We start from the raw sequence: 20,378 nt of genomic DNA on the forward strand, positions 1-20,378 counted from the left end.
TAATAATATCTCAAGTACTTGAATCATGGCAGTAGCCTCATTCCACCTCTGTTTGTCAGACTCTGTCTAGAGTGAAATGTTTGACACTAGGCTTCAAGGCAGTTCTCTGGATCCAGAGAAGAGCAGCCAGCATGCTGCTGCTGCTGAGGACAGCTAACCTGGAGAAAGTAGACACAGAGGACTGCGAGAACAACTTCAGATACTTAATTAGGGGGGTCCAGGGAGTCCAGGGGAAGTAAGGATGAAATAGAAGTTTGTAACTGGCACTTAATTATGTGAGCAGATTTCTAGCGTTTTGTTCATGACTACAATACAATCTCAGGCCTGGAAGATTCTGGGTGTCAGTGTTCATTCAAGGTAATGTGGTAACATTGCACAATCTACGTTAAAACAGTTTTTCCTTGAAATTCACAGTGGCAATCAGAGGTAAATTTTTGCTTTTATTGAGAAACTAAAAAATTATTTTTGGAGCATGAGAGAAAAGTGTCTTAATAACTTAGGTGGCATGGAAAACTTATATTGTGAATAAAATATGTTTGGTTTGAAATGAATCACAGTATCTGTAGTTATGTATTTTTTTATGCTCCTTTAAAGGGCAGAATGTGATTCTGCAAACAATAATTTTGAATTGCATCTCCATCTGGGCCCTCATTATCATTTCTTCAACGGGGCTCTACACCCAGTGGTCTCGCAAAGGGAAAGCGTGTGGGATTTGACCTTCGATAAAAGAAAAACATTAGGAGATCTTCGACAAGCCATATTTCAGGTAATTTAGCCTTACTTCCTCTCAGTTTAGACAGTAGAGTCCATCTCAGGCTGGCTTCTCCCTTTCATCTTATTTAGGATCCAGCTGTTTATTTTTTCAAAGCAGTTTAGGAAAATCCAGTATCTGCCACTTCCGCAGAGGGCCGACCCAGTATTCTCCTGTACTTGTGAGTCTGTCACAGTTCCTGCCAGCACTTTTCAGGTAGAGAATCAAGCCTGGTACATTTTATTTGGGGAGGAAGAGTGTAAGGTTATCTCTCTTCTGGAAAGTAAGTCAAAGAGAATTGTTTTTGAAAAGGAGTGAAAAAAAAAATAAAGACGTTGCCTAAAACGAAAAACTACTAAGCAAATAAAAGCAACTAATTTTTCTACCGTTTAGTATAAAATAGCATTTATTCATAAGATTCCTACGTGAAGGAAAATAATATTATTTTTTTAGTAAAAACAAGGAAACCCTGGTGGCATAGTGGTTAAGTGCTAGGGCTGCTAACCAAAAGGTCAGCAGTTCAAATCCACCAGGTGCTCCTTGGAAATCCTATGGGGCAGTTCTGCTCTGTCCTATAGGGTTGTTATGAGTCGGAATTGACTCGACGGCAACAGGTTTTAGTAAAATCAAACATTGTTGTAATCATTTTCTCCAAATAATTTATCCAACTGTGGTTTAATGATAATTATAATAATAGTACTCTTTGTCTGACTTGCAGTGCTTTTATATATGCTATATTATTTGTTTAACTTCATTAGAACAAACTAACTCGATTTTGAAGGTGAAGGAATTGTGTTTAAAGAGACCCAGTGGCTTGCTATGGTCAGACGCCTAGTTAAGGTGGAACCAGGACTCCAGCACTGGGCTCCCTACTTTTTGTCTGGTGTTCTTTCCTCTTCACTGAACATCTTCACCCCACATACTCCCTGATAAGGACAAGGGAAATAGAAAATACAAGCTTTTTTTTTTTCCCAGAAATAAATGAATTTTCTGAAAAATTGTGTCCCTCACCAAAATTATTAGCTTTGTTTTGACCTTCCTCCTGTACTGAGAAAAGTAATTAAATCAGTTTCTTTTTTTAACTTTGGTTGATTGAAAGATACTTATATCAACCTTGTATCCTGCAATCTTGCTATAATCACTTATTAGTTCCGAGAGTTTTTTGATTGATTCTTGGGAAATTTCTACATAGAAAATCATATCATCTGCAAAAAAAAAAAAAGTCTGTATACCTTTAATTTTCTTTCTTTTATACTTCAATTATCTAGGCTTCCAGTACAGTGTTCAATAGGAGTGGTTGGTGTAGACATCCCTGTCTTGTTCTTGATCTCCAGGGGGAAGCATCGAGTTTCTCACCATTCAGTGTGATGTTTTGTTGCTGTTCTTCGGGAAATTGAGGCAGTTCTCCCCTGTTCCTGGTTTGCTGGGAGATTTTATCCTGAAAGGGTGTTGGACTCTGTCGAGTGCTTTTTCTTTGTTGATATGATCATGATTTTCCTCCTTCAGCCTGTCGATGTGGTTAATTGACTGGGAAGTGTTGAACCACCCTTGTATACCTGGAATAAATCCCACGTGGTCACAGTATGTAATTTTTTTTTACACATTTTTGCATTTGTTTTGCTAATATTTTGTTGAGGATTTTTGCCTCTATGTTCACGAGAGATACTGGTCTGGAATTTCCCTTCTGCGTAATGTCTTTGTCTGCTGTGGTATTAGGGTAATGCTGACCCTTGTGGAAGGGTTGAGAAGGATTGGTGTTAACTCTTCTTTAAATGTTTGGTAGAATTCACCAGTGGAGCCATCTGGACCAGTGCTTTCTATTTTAAAAAATTATTCATTATAGATACAATTTCTTTAATAAATATAGAACTATTCAAGTTATCTCTTTCTCCTTGTATGAGTTTTGGTACATTATGTCTTTCAAGGAATTGGTCCATTTCATCTGAGTTCTCAAATTTATGTTATTCATAGTATTCCTTTAATGTCCAGGGACCAGCTGTAATGGTCCCTTTCTCATTTCTGATATTAGTACAGTGAAACCTGTGAGAACTGGAACTGGACAGCACTGCCTTGTTTTTCTGGGTCTTCTAAGTTTTCCACCTTTGACAGAGTGCAGTCTTAACCATTTTTCTGTCACTCTGTATTAGTGGAAAATATTTTGAGTTTTCTTACTCTGACAGGTTGCCACCTTGCACAGACTCCAGCTTTTACTATAATTTGTGTCTTCTCTTTTTTTCTTGGTTAGCTTGGCTAGAAATTTATCAATTTTATTGATTTATTTTTGAAGAACCAGATTTTGCTTTCATCAATTTTCTCTTACTAATTTCTTGTTTTCAGTTTCATTGATTTCTGCTCTAATTGTTATTATTTTTTTCTTCTGCTTACATTGGAATTAGTTTGTGCTTCCTTTTGAAGTTACCTAAGGTGGAAGCTTGGATTATTGATTTTCGATCTCTCTTCTTTTCTGATATATACATTCACTGCTATGAATCTCACTCTAAGCGCTATTTTTGCTGCATCCCACAAATTTTGACAAGTTGTTTTTTCATTTTCATTTAGTTCAATATATTTTAAAATAGAGACTTCTTTAACCCATGTGTTATTTAGAAGTGTGCTGTTTAATCACCAGATATTTTGAGATTTTCCAGCTATATTTTTATTATGTATTTCTAGTTTAATTTCATCGTGGCCTGAGAGCATACTTTGTATGGTTTCTATTCCTATAAATGTATCAAGATGTGTTTTATGGCCCAGGTGTGGTCTCTCCTGGTGACTGTTCCATATGAGCTGGAGAAGCCTGTGTATTCTGCCGTTGTTGGAGAACTGGATATCTAAACACTGGATCAGTGTCAGCATTTCTAACGTTGTCTAACATTGCTGCACTTTTGCAGTGAAGGTTTGTTTCTGAGCTAATTCTGGCAGTTTGATACAGGTGGACTTGGGGATCTGAATCTGTGGCATTCAAATGGAAAAGACCACTACCTTCAGGATTGACCTTCGTCAGGTCTAGATTCACTCCAGTCTGTGCTGCCTGGGATCTGAGGTGTACATACCCAGTCACTGTTCTCTCAGAAGTAAGCCGCTGTCAAGAGACTGCAGTTGACACAGTAAATTAATTATTCGGAAATATGAGGTTATCTTTTTAAGAGAAGTATTTTATGGTATTGTGGAGAATGGCTGGATTGGAATGACCTTGAAGCGTCATTATTTTGGTGAGATTGTCACAGTCCCCAGAAGTGTGTAGAATACATCCCCAGGACCTGCGTATCATATAAACCAGTGATGCCACTTTGCACGGTGACAGTGGGAGAGCTGCCTTTCAAATAATTAGAATGTTTGCGTGTGAGAGAGCACATGCTGCTGTTTCCTGAACAGTGCTGATTAAACAAATGAGTTTTACTCTTTTCCTAGACTGGCACGCTGATCATGTGGCCTTCGGATCAAGCTGTCTTCACATGTATTACTTAGAATTGTCCAGACAGTTGTTGTGCTTTTTCTGTATGTCAGAGTCCTTTAGTCAGTAATGGATGAGAGCACCCGTCTCTGGATTTTACCAGTTTGACGAATGATGTCTTACTTCCAGATTTTGATGTTGGGTGCGGATGGCAGAATTTATTGCTCGTTCCTTATATCAGCTCCATGTGGAAATTCTTTAACCTGTGACACATACATGTTTCTTTTCCTTGCTCTCTTTTCTTTTATTAATACCCTTAAGCTCTTAGAATTTTGGGAAGGAGACATGGTTCTCAGTGTTGCAAAGCTTGTACCAGCAGGACTGCACGTCTACCAGACGCTTGACGGTAAGATAAATGTGGAAACACGGCAACTCGTTTTACTTATCAGCTCCTGTGGGGCCCACCTGGGACTTTATGCTCTTTGCCAGCCTTTCTTCCTGCCTGGACTTCCGTAACTATGTATGCAGGTTATCCCACTGTCAGGTTTTCAAAAACAAATAATTTATCTACTTTATAATGTATCTAACATATACAATGTGTGAAACTTTTCTAACATGAAAAGATTTTTTAATTTTCTGAAGTTTAGGCTACCTCTTTACCTAATTTTTTTTAAGGCTTTGGAATTTTTTTTTTTTTTAAACCACAAATTTTTAGCAACGTGATATGAAATAATTTGAAGCCGATTTATATGGCTTGACTTTTTGCTCAACTCTCAGCTTCAGATTTTGTAGCAAGTCAGCGTAAAGTACGTCAAGACTTTAAAAGTATTTACTTCCTTTAAGTTACAAGAAAAGTAATAGCAGCAGCAGGAACATGTATTTCTGGCTTCTCTGTGCCAGATACTGTAATAAGTGTTTTATGTAAATTACCTCGTTTAATTTTCACAAAATTAACTGAAGCCTAGAAACTTTAGCTGACGTAGACTGGGCCGTATACTGGTTAGAGCTAGGACTCAGATCATTTGATGACGAGGCCTTACTCCTGTTCACAATGTCGTACACCTCAGGTACAACTGACCTTTATATTAACTCTTTCCTCCTGCTCCCATGTTCACAGAGATTATGTACCAGCATGGGAAAATGCTTACAGGAAATTTAAAAAAATAATAATATAAAACAGTATCAATATAATAAAAATAGCTATAAAAACAATTCTCTCTTTTTCTTAAGTTTCCTTAATGAGAATGCTTTTTCAAACAAATATTTGAGTCACTCAGCTCTACCTTTTTATGTGTTTATTCTTTTGGACGGTCATGATGAGTGGTCTCACTGATGGTCCCGTCTTTCCAGGAGATGAACTGACACTGTGTGAGCTGGAAATTGCTGATGGGGAAGACATTTTTGTATGGAATGGAGTGGAGGTAAAAAAAATATTGAAGAAAAAGTCGTGACCATTTTGGGTTTTTATTTAAGTCATTGCAATGAAATTTTATTCAACATTTGTGAACACAGAAAACTGCTGAAATGTTCAGTAACTTTTGGGCACAGTCAGTGTTTGTTGCATGTTAAAGAAATATTTATCAAGCACCTAGATCATGCCAGGCAGTAGTCAGATGCTAGATACAAAGGTGTCCTTCATGGAGTAAATAATGATACCACAACAGAAGTGTCGTAATAACACGGCTAGGGCACAGTCCCTGCAACGGCATTATGAGTGAGTCCTGTACTGCGTGAGGGAAGCCCCAGGAGGTGGCTTGTCAGAAGAGAGTGGTTTTCCAAGTCAGGAAGGGGTGAGGGCCATCTCAGCCATTCTGAGGACTGTCTTTGGGCCATCTCGTATTTCCAAGGATTCATCACCATTCCTGATGAATCACAAACCTCTGTTTTCACTCCAGATTTTTCTCCTAAAACAGTGTATTCTGCTGCTTACTGGATACCTCCACCACGTTATTCCACAGGCATCTCAAATGAGACATATCCAGAAGTGAGTTAATCACCACCCTCCACCTACTCACCCCACCCACCTCCCAAAAATAAACAAGCAAATAAAAAGCCTGCACACCTCCTCCTTGCCTCCGAACAACTTCACCTCCAGTTATCCGAGGCCCTGTTCCTGGGAGTCACCTCTGACTGTCCCCCCAACACACCCCGAGTAGTCGTCAAGACCCGTCCGTTCTCTCCCTTCTTGGATCTCAAAGCCATGCACGTCTTTATCTCCACTGTTTATTTCAGTTCACACCGTCACCTTTCCTGAGTAGACTGCCTCAGCTACTTTCTATATAATTGTAATATCTCTTAACGAGCATTCATTCAAAAAAGGACAAATAAAAGTAAAATGCATAATCTGATCCCTATCACTGTCTTGCCCAAAAAGGCAATAGTTTCTCCTGGTCTTAAGCAGAAACATCGCAGTTCCTTCCCATGGTCCTTCAAGATCTAACCCCCCTACTTCTGCGTACTTCCTTTCCTTCCCTTGCATCCTGCACTCCGGCCCTGCCAGTCTCCCCCCCGGGCCCTAGGGCATGCTGCTTCTGCTGCTAGGCCTGACCTTCCCTCCCGCTCACTGCTTCTCCCACCCTCTGCTCCCTCTTCCCCTGCTCAGCCTGGCGGAATCAGGTTCTTTTCCAGCATCCGTTGTAAATTACCTTTTCTCTTAGGTCCAGATTGGATGTCCTTTCCTGCACAGCCCTTACCACTCTCTGCAAGTCTCTGTCGGAGTATTTTTCCCTTAACAGCCCACTGAGCTCGTGGGGGCACAGTGTTTTAGTCTGCTTTATATGCCCAACACTTCTTGATAGACAATCTGTAAACATTTGAGCTACAAGGAGGGATAAGGACTTAAGTAGTTGTGGTATATTTTGAAACCAACACGTCCGTCAGTGGTGACTAAACCAAAGGGTGGGCAGCATAAAATAGTGGGAGGCAGGCCAAAAGCTGGGCTGTAAAGAACCTGTCGAGTTACCATTCCTGTGGTGCATCCTGTCTTCACACCTCTGCCTGGGCTGCTACTCCCCTGGCCCTTTAAGCTTGTTGACTGCTCTCATCCTTAGAGATCCATTTGGAATGTCACCCCATCTTTGAGACGCTCCTTAACTTCTCCAGGCAGAGCTGGTAGCTTTCTCCTACCTTTTTTGGAACTCTGATGTTACGTCTGCTCTTGTATCTATCATATTATATTGATTTGATTTTTGTACCTCATCTTATTAGATTCAAAATCTGAGTTTTTTGAAGGCAGAAACTGTCTTATTTAACTTTATAGCCTTAGCACTTAGCACATTGCCTGAAATATAATAGGGATGCCTCAAACATTTCTAGAACTAGTGGGGGTAGTGATCGCAGCGTCTCGGAAATCCTGGTCTGCTAGCGTTCACGAGGACCTATCATATGAATGTCGTTAAACCAGCTACAGTAGGGGAAGATATTGTCTCTGCTGTAAAGGCACTTAAAATTAAGATGGACTGACCACACAGAAATTGATACTATTTGAGTAATAACACATGACAGAAATAACCACAGCTAATATTCCTGGAGTAGTAATCGTTTTAGGTGAAAAACTGTTTCATATACAATGGTGATCTAAGGCATCTGAATAGGTAGAGAGGTTGAATAGAGCCTTCCAAAACAAGGAGTAGCTGTGACCTGTTACGTAGTAATGACTGGCGTATGCACTTGCTGGTATAGTTGATTGACTTGGTATGCACTTAGAAAGTAAGGCTGATGAAGGACATAGGGAGATTGAGAACTTTTGATTCCAGTCTGAGAAACTAGATTTCACCTTGTGGGCAGTGGGAGTCCCTCCCACTGCTCTGTGCAGGATAATAAGGTGGCGGAGTGCTGTGTTAGGAGGTAACCCTGGTGTAAGTGGAAGAGTCCATACGTGGAAAGTAACTCAGGGGAGCATGTCAGTAACCCAGGTGTATAAAGAGCCAGGCTAGCTAATGGTTGTGGAAATGGAAACAAAGAAAAGACGGATGAGAGAAGGTTTCAAAACAGACATTTGTGAAAATTTTACTTTACTCGAAATAAAGGATTGTTCTACAAAAGTAGTCTTACTGTGTTATTATGCTAACTTAATTTTAACAAATATAAACCATGCTAATGTTATCTTCATGTTATGTTGTAGGTTGGCGGAGTCCAGATTCAAACTGGTATTGACTGTGAACCTCTGCTTCTGAATGTTCTTCATCCAGCAACAAGCAGAGAAGGAGAAAAGTGTCAGCAGTTGATAGAATCTCCACACGTCTTTCCATCGAATGCGGAAGTAGGCACCGTCTTCACAGCCTTAGCGGTCCCAGCGGGTGTCATCTTAATAAGCCGTGCTGAATCCACGGGCGAAGAGAGCTGGACTGCTATTCCCATGGAAGACCTGAAGAAGACATTCAGAGAGCAAGGTCTCAGCAACGGAAGCTCAGTTTTAATTCAGGATTCTAATGGTGATGATTATAGGTAACTCACAAGAAGGAGAGAGAGAATTTTCTCTGAAAACTCTGATGTTTTATTTTAACAATAATAAGAGTTAAATTTCCCCTTTTATTTCTATACATTGTATTCTAGATGTCATAAATAGGAATGTTCTAGGTTTGGCAACTTGGAGAAAAAATGATACTGTAAAGTGATTTTTTGATAAATGTGTAACTAAATAATATAGGTATCCCTGGTTTTTTTTTTTTTTTTTTTTGCTCAATATAGTGTAGATTAATTGGCTACAAAGCAGAATCCTATCAAATGAATTCTGATTAGCACCCATTATAAAACTGAGGGTACACACTCACAAAGAAAATTTCTGAAATTTTTCATGGAGAAAGTGTTAAGATTATAGCTAACTCCTGTGTAGGTATTTTGTTACAAGAGTCCCATAGGGCAATTCTAGTTTTCCTTGTAATTCTTCTTATGACTCTTAAGATCCTCCTAGCTGCCCGTACAGGGCTGTGGGGTTATACCCTTGAGTCTCGTAAATCACGTTGGAAGCTCAGAATTTCTGCCTCTCTCTGCCTTTGCTATCCTGCCTGTGACAGTTCATCGCTATAGTCAGTGTGTCGTGTACTGCAGGCCCCTCCCCAAATTTCCACATATTGAAGGTCTGGAACCAGTGACCTTAGGCAAGTTACTTCATCTCTCTCTGCTCAGTTTCTTCTTCTGTAAAATGGGGGTAGTAATTAGTACCAACTTCATAGAGTTGTAAGGACTGAAAAAGTTAAGTGCTTAGAAAGTGTCTGCAGATAGTGAGTGCTAAATGTTGATGTAGCTAGCAGCGTGATCGCCATCATCCACCTTCTCGCGATTTCAAGGTAGCCTTTAGGCAACATCGTTGTGCTTAAAACTTTGTTATATTTAAGATTGCTAACTTAACGTGGGGTCCCAGAAGAGGAGTAACTGAAAGAAGGAACAGAAATGTATTTTAGGGCTCTGGTATGTGCTCCCAAAGAGGACTTCTGGTAGTCTATTTTGTGCCTGTGTATGAATTAGAGAGAAGTCACCCCTTCTCCAGCACCCTTCACTGCGTCTGTCAGAAAGCTTTAGTAGTAGCGTTACAGTTTTCTTAGAATAAGACACTCTACTGCCACCTGCTATCATAAAGTAAAACTCTGTAATAAAAATACAAATATACAGTGTATATGGTGTGAGTGACACCCCCTGGGCTGCAGCACTTTTGTGCAGTGTCAGCCTGCACAACTGTCCATGGCTGCCCAGTTGCCAGACTAAATCCAAATCACGTAGGGTAGAGTCCCAGCATGGGCACTCTTCCAGAGCTGTGCTGGTGGCTCCAGTGCGCGGGCAGGGTTGAGAACTGCTAATCCAGAAGTGCATACTGTTCAATTATAATGGTTGTTTTTGGAAAATATGTCAGCAGATTGTCCGTGTAAGTTAAAGAATATTTTGAGTCCTGAATGTAGACTCCATAGGGTACTGCCTACCACCACCCTAAAAAGATAACCAGTGTTCAAAAAGACAACCCAGTAGAACCTAGTCACCTTGAATCAGTTACGGTCAGGGGCCCATGGAGAGTTTTAAACGTTGTGCCTAAGGAAAAGCCTTAATTTTCTGATCCTGTATGAGCCATAAAACTGTTATGTGGAGATGCATTTTTGAAATGTCTTTTTACCTACAGCGTGTTGACCAGACAAGGGAGATGGAGTGCTGGTCCGAATGAGACCAATTGGCTCCAAGTTAAAAACATATGCCAGTTAGAGTCTGAAGAAAAGCAAGTGAAGATAGCAGCAACTACTAACACAGTGAGTAGATTATAATTAAATGTTTGACATTTTTTAATGTAAAAATTTTTATTTAGAAAGCAATGCCTTAATCAATCAGAAACCAGTTGTCCTAATGGACTTAAGATGGCAACTTTTTTTTTTTTTTTTTTCCAGTTAACTATTGCTTGTTTACTTATATTCACCTTTAGCATTCAAGAATGTGCCAAAGCCTAAAATTGAAAGGTTGGCATTACCTATCTAATTAGTTTGTAGAATAGAATGTACAATTCTATTTTTAAGAGTCATTTCTCTATTTTTTAAACCAGGTATGCAAATATTTTGGTTTCTTTTGTGTTGTTTTGTTTTTTTAGTTTATCTTAAACTGCTCTACATTATTTACGTAGTCCCCGTTAGGTTTTATTTTTGTTTTTGTTTGTTCCAGTAATGAGTTAAAAGAAACATTGGAATGTCCTTTTCTTTGATAAGATATTGTAATTTCTTAAGGTGGTTGCATATTTGTTGGTCCAGTAGAGGGGTAGCTCAGGAGACCTCTTTCCCTGACGCAGGCGGGAGTGTTTGGTGAACTCCATTATTACGTCCGCCTGTTTCTGCCTCGGCAAATCAGGGCGTTCTGAGGAGGCTGGAGTGGATGATCTCTGACATCAGTTTTACCCCTACGTTTCCAAGATTTTATGCCCTAGAAGAAAGTAGCCTGAACTAAAAAAAAAGTTATTGAAGTAGAAATTTTAAATTTTGACTGTGGATTGGTATTATACATTTTTAGATTATTTATGCTTATTGGTCCAAATTTATCATGCTTAACATAAAAAAAGGTGTTTGCCTGCTTTGTCTCTTGTTTCCTCTCAACATAAAGGTTAGTGTTTTATCAGCTTTTTGTCTTTCCAGCTGGAATTGTTTCACTAGTTTTCTATAGGTGTCGTTTCTGTTCCAATTAACATCAATTTGGTAAAAATGTTACTGTTCTGAGATTTTTGGGGTTTTTTGTTTGTTTTGTTTTTTGACTTTAGAAAGAAAATGAAGTTCAGGGATGGAAAACACTTTTTTTTCAGATAGGCAAAAAATGCTAAATACCGGGTAATTAATACCTCGAATCCGTATGTGCATACACTGATACTCTTCCGTTCCCTCTTCTTGCATTGTTTTCATCTTATACACAGTCACTAGTTTATTTCTCTCTTTTAGGTGCTGTTTGATATTCGAATTGAAGCCATAAAGGAATTAAAATTAATGAAGGAACTAGGTAATCATTTACATTTGCTTTTTGGTTTTCTGGTTTAATTCAGTTTTGTTTTGATTTTAAAATAATAATAAAAAAAAATGGAAGAGTACAAAAGTAATTTAGGGAAAACTCATGTACCTACCATCCAAAATGGATAATGTTAATATTTTGTCATGTGTTTGTTCTGTTTAAATCATCGCAGATAAAATGAAAGTCTTTGATGTACTCTCCCTTAGACCTGTGTTCTCCCTTCCCGGGTGCAACCAGTGTCTAATCCATGTGTCCGTCTTGTATTAGATATATATCACGTTTACATATGTATTTATCTGTGTATATTTCTTAACTTACGTAAATTCTGTGGTACAGGATATAACGTTCTACAAACTCGCTATTTGCTCAGTATTAGGTTTTCTTTTATACCTTTATTGAGGTATAATTTATATACCATAAAACTCAAGCATTTTAAGTGTATAATTCAGTGATTTTCAGTCAATGGACAGAGTTTTATAACTATTACCACAACCCAGTTTTAGAACATTTCCATCATCCCCAAAAAGATCCGTCATGCCCATTTGTAGACGATCTCCATTTGAGTGCTTGGCAACTACTCATGTGCTTTCTGACTCTAGGGACTTGCTTCTTCTGGCCATTTAATATAAATGGAACTGTACAGTATATAGTCTTGTGGCTGGCTTCTTTCACTTAGTATACCATTTTTTGAGGTTCAGCCATGTTTTGGCATGTATCAACACTTTGTTCCTTTTTATTAGTTGTTCCTTTTATACTCTTCTGTGAATAGATCGCATTTCATTTTTCCATGCACCAGTTAATGTACATTGAGGTTGTTTTCATTTTTTGGCTTTTACGAATAACGCTGCTGTGAACATTTGCATGTGAGTCTTCGTGTGGACATCTATTTTCATTTCTTTTGAGTAGACACCCAGGACTGGTATTGCTGAGTCATGTGGTAACTCTATGTTTAACCTTTTGACGAACTGCCACATTTTATATTTTTAAAGAATTATGTTAAAAAAAAGAAGAAATAAACAGACCATATGTGGCTCATGAGCCTAAAATGTTACAGTGCAACTAAATAATAGAAATAGGTGCTACTTTCAACAAAAGACCCAAGATATTTCACTGGAGAACGTATTTTTTCAACAGGTAGTGCTCGAACAATGGTATCTCGGTACGCACAAAAACGAACATCTAATTAACTCAAAATGGATAGTAGACCTAAATGTTAAAACTGAAAACTCTACAATTTCTGGGAGAAAACATAGGAGAATATCTTTGTTACATTACCAAATGCAAGGAAACCTGTTTTTAGACAGGACATAAAACGTACACAAACCACAGGGTGCGGGGCGGGGGTGGGGGGGGCACGAATTAATTGAACTCCCCCAAAATTAAGAACTTATGCTCTTCGAAAGGCATCATAAAGGAATTGAAGATGAAAAAGCAAGCTACAGATTAGGAGAAAATATTTATAAAGCACATTTTTGAAAGTGGATTTGCATCCAGAATATATAAAAAACACTTGGAACCTAATAAGAAGGCAAACAACCCAACCCAAATTGGGAAGACTGAGTGGATACTTTACCAAAGAACACCTTCCTATGAATGATCAATAACCACAGAGAAAGATGGTCAGTATCGTTAACCATCAGGGAAATGCAGACTAAAACCACAAGGACATACCACTATAGCCCAGTAAACCAAACCAAACCCAGTGCCATCGAGTCAATTCCAACTCATAGTGATCCTATAGGACAGAGTAGAACTGCCCCATAGAGTTTCCAAGGAGCACCTGGCAGATTCGAACTGCTGACCCTTTGATTAGCAGCTGTAGCACTTAACCACTATGCCACCAGGGTTTCCAATAGAACAGTTAAAATACTGAGAAAACAAAGTGTTAGCAGAGTGTGAAGCAACTGGAACTCCCGTATATGGCTGATGGGCGTGTGAAATGGTACAGTCACTTTGGAAAAGAGTTTGCTTGTTTCTTATAAAGTTAAACATACACTTATGAATTCTTCTGTAGATATTTCCCCAAGACAAATTAAAACATATATCTGTATAAAGACTTGTGCATACATGTTTATACCCAAAAGTGGAAACAACTCAGATGTCCAGGAGCAGGGGAAGGGATAAACAAATCGTGGTCTGTCCATACAATGGAACACTATTTACTATTTATCAATCAAAAGCAATGAACTACTGCCACATGCAAAACATGGATGAACCTTAGAAACATACCAAGCGAAACAAGCCGGGCACTAAAGAGTACATACTATATGATTCTATTTATATGAAATTCTAGAAAAAGCAAGTCTAAACTATACTGACGAAAAAGAGGAAGACCCTCAAAGAGAGGGATTGACATGGTGGCTACAACAGTGGGCTCAAGCATAACAACGATTGTGAGGATGGCACAGTACCAGGCACTGTTTCATTCTGTGCTACATAGGGTTGCTGTGAGTGGGAACTGACTCGATGGCACCCAACCACCACAACAACAAAGCTAGAGTGGCAGAAGGCAGATCAGTGATGGGGTGGGGTGGGGATGGATTGCAAAGTGGCACAAGGGAATTTTGAGGGTGATGGAAATGGCCTACATTTCGATGTGCTGGTAATTATTTGGATGTTCATTATTTGCCAGACTCATTGAACTGTACACATAAAACAGCTGCATTTTAGTGTAAGCAAAGTATACCTCAGTAAGGTTGCTTAAAAGTACATGGTTTATTAAAATGGATCATAGGCCATGAATCATTGTTTTTCCCCTGTAACTCGTCTCTCTTCCTCCACTCTTTGCTCCCTCCAAACCGTTCTTCATATAGCCAGTGATCTTCTATGTCAGTTAGAGCATAGCACTCCCTGCTCAAAGCCCTTAGTGCTTTTCCACTGAATTTCGGATAATTCCTTCACCTAGCCTACAGGACCCTGCATAATCTGGCCCTTCCCTAACTAACCTCGTTGTGGTTCACCTTTCTGCTTATTCCCAGTGCAGTTCCCACACCAACTTTTTGTGGGTCTCTCAGTGCACAAGCCCTCTCCCCCTGGAGACTTCTCAGAGCTCTGCTCTCTCTCTCTCTGACCTTTCTTCCCTTCACTCTGTCTGCTAACACAGCCATTCATTTGGTCTCAGCTGAAATGTTACTTCTCTTTCATCCCTGCCCACACAATCTCAGTGAATCTCCATTCTACTTCTTCCTAGTGCCTTGTACTTTGCCTTCACAGCACTTTCTGCTGTAACAACCCCTGGACTGGTGAGAATGGCATTGGCCTCACCCATTAGGCAAGGCTCTTTGAGGGCAGAGTCCAGGGTGGCTTTGTTTCCTACTATATCCCCAGCTGCTAGCACAGTGTCTGACACGCAGAATTACACAATAATAAGTCCTCGTTGAATGAAAGTGAAAAATTTTAGGGAGACAGTATTTAAAATGCATTTTTAAAATGAGAAGTTCTTCGTATGTTCTTTCAGTTATCAAGAAAGTTTTGTTAGAATTATATGCTGGGTTCACACTGCGATAATGTAAGGTATTGAACTCAGGAATCTCAGGAAGATTCTGCTGTGGTCTAATAAAGTCAGAATTTCTAAGGCCCATGCTATTTTTAACCCCTCAAAAGGCTCCCCTCCTCCCAACATCCTCCTTAAGAAATCTGTCTAGAAAAAAACCTGATGTGCGTCCTGAAAAATAGGGTATGCTGGCCCTAACCTACTGATGAGCATAAAGGTCACCTAGTATTTTAAGTCCAGGTAGTCTTTGCTTTGCACAGTTCTGAAATGCAAGGATTTTAGCTACTGTGGTATTAACTATGAACAATTGCTTAAAGTACGAAGTCCACAAATCAGGACATAAACAACAGGTGCACATGGTGACAGTGACCGATCACGTCACTTATTTGAGTATCTGTTATTCATTTCACCGCACAGACGGCAAAGTGTGTAGTCGTATTGCTTCCTTTTCTCCCAGCGATAAACACACGTGACATTTTACAAAAATGGATAACCACAAAACAGAGTTGGCCAACAAAAACAAAAGTACAGTGAAGAAACAAAGGTCAGGGGTTACAGAGGACGTGGCTGACAGCAGGAGAGACTCTACATCTGCAGCCAGAGGAACTTAATGAAGGCGAGCTTATTGACATAAATGAGGAAGGTGATGCCCCAGAGGAAGTGACATCAGCAAACAGCTCCACATCAAAGAAACTCTTGGGGCTACTTCATGCCACTGAAAATGCAAAAGATAAAATGTGGGAGGCTCACAAAAACGAGCTCAAAATGGATCAAAGACCTAAATATAAAACCTAAAACGATAAAGATCATGGAAGAAAAAATAGGGACAATGTTAGGAGCCCTAATACATGGCATAAACAGTATAACCTAGAAAACCTAGTGCCATTGAGTCGATTCCAACTCATAGCGACCCTATACAGTACACAAAACATTATTAAGAATGCAGAAGAAAAACTAGATAATTCGGAGCTCCTGAAAAACAAACACCTATCCTCATCCAAAGACTTCACCCAAAGAGTAAAAAGACTACCTACAGACTGGGAAAAAGTTTTTAGCTATGACATTTCCGGTCAGTGCCTGATCTCTAAAATCTACATGATACTACAAAAACTCAACTACAAAAAGAGAAATAACCCAATTAAAAAATGGGCAAAAGATATGAATAGACACTTCACTAAAGAAGACATTCAGGTAGCTAACAGATACGTGAGGAAATGTTCATGATCATTAGTCATTAGAGAAATGCAAATCGAAACTACAATGAGATTTCATCTCACTCCAACAAGGCTGGCATTAATCCAAAAAACACAAAATAATAAATGTTGGAGAGGCCGTGGAGAGATCGGAACACTTCTACACTGCTGGTGGGAATGTCAAATGGTACAACCACTTTGGAAATCGATTCGGTGCTTCCTTAAAAAGCTAGAAATAGAACTACCATACAATCCAGCAATCCCACTCCTCGGAATATACCCCAGAGAAATAAGAGCCTTTGCACAAACAGATATATGCACACCCATGTTTGTTGCAGCACTGTTTACAATACCAAAAAGATGGAAGCAACCAAGGTGCCTGTCAACGGATGAATGGATAAATAAATTATGGTATATTCACACAATGGAATACTACATATTGATAAAGAACAGTGAGGAATCAGTGAAACATTTCATAACATGGAGGAACCTGTAGGGCATTGTGCTGAGTGAAATTAGTCAGCTGCAAAAGGACAAATATTGTATAAGACCACTATTATAAGAACTCCAGAAATAGTTTAAACTGAGAAGAAAACATTCTTTTGTGGTTACGAGGCGGGGAGGGAGGGAGGGTTGGAGAAGGGTATTCACTAATTAGTAGATAAGAATTACTTTAGGTGAAGGGAAAGACAACACACAATACAGGGGAGGTCAGCACAACTAGACTAAACCAAAAGGAAAGAAGTTTCCTGAATAAACTGAATGCTTTGAAGGCCAGTGTAGCAGGGGCAGGGGTTTGGGGACCATAGTTTCAGGGGACATCTAAGTCCATTGGCATAATAAAATCTATTAAGAAAACGTTCTGCATCCCACTTTGAAGAGTGGCGTCTGAGGTATTAATGCTAGCAAGCAGTCATCTAAGATGCATCAATTGGTCTCAACCCACTTGGATCAAAGGAGAATGAAGAACACCAAGGACACAAGGTAATTACGAGCCCAAGAGTCAGAAAGGGCCACATGAACCAGAGGCTACCTCATCCTGAGACCAGAAGAACTAGATGGTGCCCGGGTACAACCGATGACTGCCCTGACAGGGAACACAACAGAGAACCCCTGAGGGAGCAGGAGAGCAGTGGGATGCAGACCCCAAATTCTCATAAAAAGACCAGACTTAATGGTCTGACTGAGACTAGAAGGACCCCGGCAGTCATGGCCCCCAGACCTTCTGTTGGCCCAGGACAGGAACCATTCCTGAAGCCAACTCTTCAGACATGGGTTGGACTGGACAATGGGTTGGAGAGGGATGCTGGTGAGGAGTGAGCTTCTTGGATCAGGTGGACCCTTGAGACTGTTGGTATCTCCTGCCTGGAGGGGAGATGAGAGGGTAAAAAAAAAAAAAAAATTTTTTTTTTGTGTGAGAGGGTAGAGGGGGTTAAAAGCTGGCAAAATGGACACAAAAAGAGAGAGCGGAGGGAGACAGCGGGCTGTCTCATTAGGGGAGAGAGTAATTGGGAGTGTGTAGCAAGGTGTACATAAGTTTTTGTGTGAGAGACTGACATGATTTGTAAACTTTCACTTAAAGCATAATAAAAATTATTTAAAAAAAAAAAAAAAATGTCAGAAGCTAGCCCAAACTTAGGAGTAGGACAGTTTGCCAAGGCATGAAAAAGATGCCGGCTTCCATATCATGAATTATGCAAGAAAAAGAAAGAAAGCGCTTTTAAACTATTCTTAATAATTTTTTTTTACAAAGACTTTAATTCTCAGTGTTTCAACTGTTTTAAATTATAGGGTAAATGTTAATTTTTTTCATTTCCGTATACACGTATAATCAACAGTAAGAGGGTATTTAATGTTTTGACAAATTTGTAAAGGTCATAGTTTTTCCCGTTGATTAAGATGACTGTGTGTGGTTTAAGCTTGCCACGGACATTTTTATGGTTCTGTACTACTGTGCAAAGTGAAGACTGGCTGTACTTGATTTTGTTCAGTTTATTGCAGCTTCCTGCTCATTAACACAGTGGAGCACCTCGTTAGCGTCTTTGTTCATTGCACTAACCTGCTCCTTTTTCTTTATAGCTGAGAACAGCTGTTTGAGACCTATCGATAGAAATGGGAAGCTTCTTCCTCCCGGTAAGTCTTTCTAGTAGCCTTCAAAAGCAGAGATACACTCATACCATCTATCTTCCTTAACAGTTTAAACAATGATTTCCAATCCCTAATATTCTTAAATTACCTTTTAGAAACTGATTTACAGGCTATATTGTCATCCAGACAGGCATCTTCCAGGTGTAAGACAGAAACACTGTAGCCAAATACACGGATACTTTTGCTTTCTAAAATGAACCCCTGCTTTTCTGATGATGAGACCCTCATTTTAGTCAGGGTTGTGGTCTAGTTATGTGCTCTAGCCTTATTCTCAAAGGTTTTTCATTTGCTCTGCAAATTTTATTGTAATGCCATTATGAACTGGAGCCTTTGGTCCTCCCCTCTGTAATCCATCTTGCTATTAATTTATTCATGGACAAACCTAGCTATTGACAGTAGTCACGATAGCAGCTTTAAACTTGGAAAAAGCTAGGAGATCATTCTGGAAATTTTTCTCGATTTTTCTCAATTCTGGATATCTGGCTCTTAATCTGTTTAAACCACAGCTCTTTGAACAGGTCATTTTTAATAGGTATGAATCTAGAACATTCATATCTGCCTCTTATTTCTTAGCACTGTTGCACAGATAAGAATTATATATTCTACAGTATGGAAATTGAAAAACATAACCATACTGTATTTAACCCTTTTGCATGATATGCAACTCATTTTTTTTTTCTTAACATTACTGATTTTCAAAGAAAGACTGACTTCAGTTTATTATTTTGCTCAGAGAGGTAGAAATGAATAGTATTCATCGTGTTATCAAAATTCTTTACAGTGCCAGACAGTTATACTTTGAAGGAAGCAGAATTGAAGATGGGAAGCTCATTAGGACTGTGTGTTGGAAAAGCACCCACTTCCACTCAGGTAAAACAAGTCTGCCTGTCACAACAGACCCAACCCACCCAGAAGCAGAACTTCTTAATTTTACAATTAGTACCCAGCTACTGCAGTAATTGTGTTGTCTCTCAACTTTTTTTTCCTTAAATGATATATTTTATTTTAGGGATAATCCATATAGTTATCTGTGATTAAATAAAAAGATACTCTGTCAAAGTATATTCATAGGTCTTTTTTTGGTGAAAATTTTGTGGTTAAGGAGGATCATTACAGTTCAGTGGCCACCACTTTCAGCTACCATGTTTCATAAATACTTAGATGCACCTTTTTTTCACATTTTAACATCTCTGAAATTAGGATGCCTCTTACAGTGAGTGACATCTTGCAGTTATAGCTGACACTGCTTTTCTCAGTGGTACATAAAATGAGTCTAGCAACCTGGCATTGTAGATTTGATGAAATGTATTGATTTTGAGCTTCATTACTCTCTGCAATAATACAGTATCCTCACCGCAGCCTTCCTTGCCCTTTGCCTTTATCACTATTCATTTTCATCAGGCTGGCCTTTGCCAGAAGCCCTACCTATTTAATAAATTTTTATTACAGACTGAAGTCATGATGTTATCCTTACTGTTATTACTCTGTATCAAGGTAATCTGGACTCAGATCAGGTTCCCCATGGTTCCTGGATCCACTTCATAAATTTCTCAACTACTTCTCCTTTAATATGCTTTTTTCTTGACCTCTAGCAAATAGTAGTGCATTACACCCTGATAGGAGAAAAAGCTTCACAAGTGAGTTTGAGTTAGGAAAGCAAGATAAGGTTATATGGGACCCAACTGATAAGAGGTCAGATTTATATTTTTCCTATGGGGTCTTGAGAATTATAGTATAAGAAATCCCTAGGCAGAAAATTAAATTATAACCAAAAGACTCCGAAGAAAAACTGCTGATGCTTAGTGTGTACAGTAGTTACAGGTTCCTGCAGAAAGTGATTGAGACAGAGATACAGATCGTAGTAGAAGAAATAATATCTGTGAGAGGTGTTCATTAGGAGTAAAACCATTGGTGATAAAGCATTTGGCGTTTCTG

The 20,378-nt window shown here is 39.1% G+C and overlaps 1 protein-coding gene across 10 annotated transcripts in view; it reads left to right on the forward strand.

Annotated features, from left to right (window-relative positions):
- USP40 (ubiquitin specific peptidase 40) overlaps nucleotides 1–20,378 on the forward strand; it is an 85,997-nt gene that overhangs the window by 33,071 nt on the left and 32,548 nt on the right. For 9 of the 10 annotated variants that reach the window (XM_010597606.3, XM_010597607.3, XM_023557743.2 and 6 more), the window contains 8 exons: nucleotides 595–766; nucleotides 4,467–4,551; nucleotides 5,496–5,566; nucleotides 8,269–8,591; nucleotides 10,255–10,378; nucleotides 11,543–11,600; nucleotides 18,375–18,428; nucleotides 19,225–19,313. In XM_010597606.3, the coding sequence (XP_010595908.2) occupies nucleotides 595–766; nucleotides 4,467–4,551; nucleotides 5,496–5,566; nucleotides 8,269–8,591; nucleotides 10,255–10,378; nucleotides 11,543–11,600; nucleotides 18,375–18,428; nucleotides 19,225–19,313 (976 nt within the window). The other variant, XM_064286527.1, reaches the window with a different exon arrangement.

This window comes from Loxodonta africana, chromosome 6 (genome assembly GCF_030014295.1).
Source record: "Loxodonta africana isolate mLoxAfr1 chromosome 6, mLoxAfr1.hap2, whole genome shotgun sequence".
Taxonomy (NCBI): domain Eukaryota; kingdom Metazoa; phylum Chordata; class Mammalia; order Proboscidea; family Elephantidae; genus Loxodonta; species Loxodonta africana.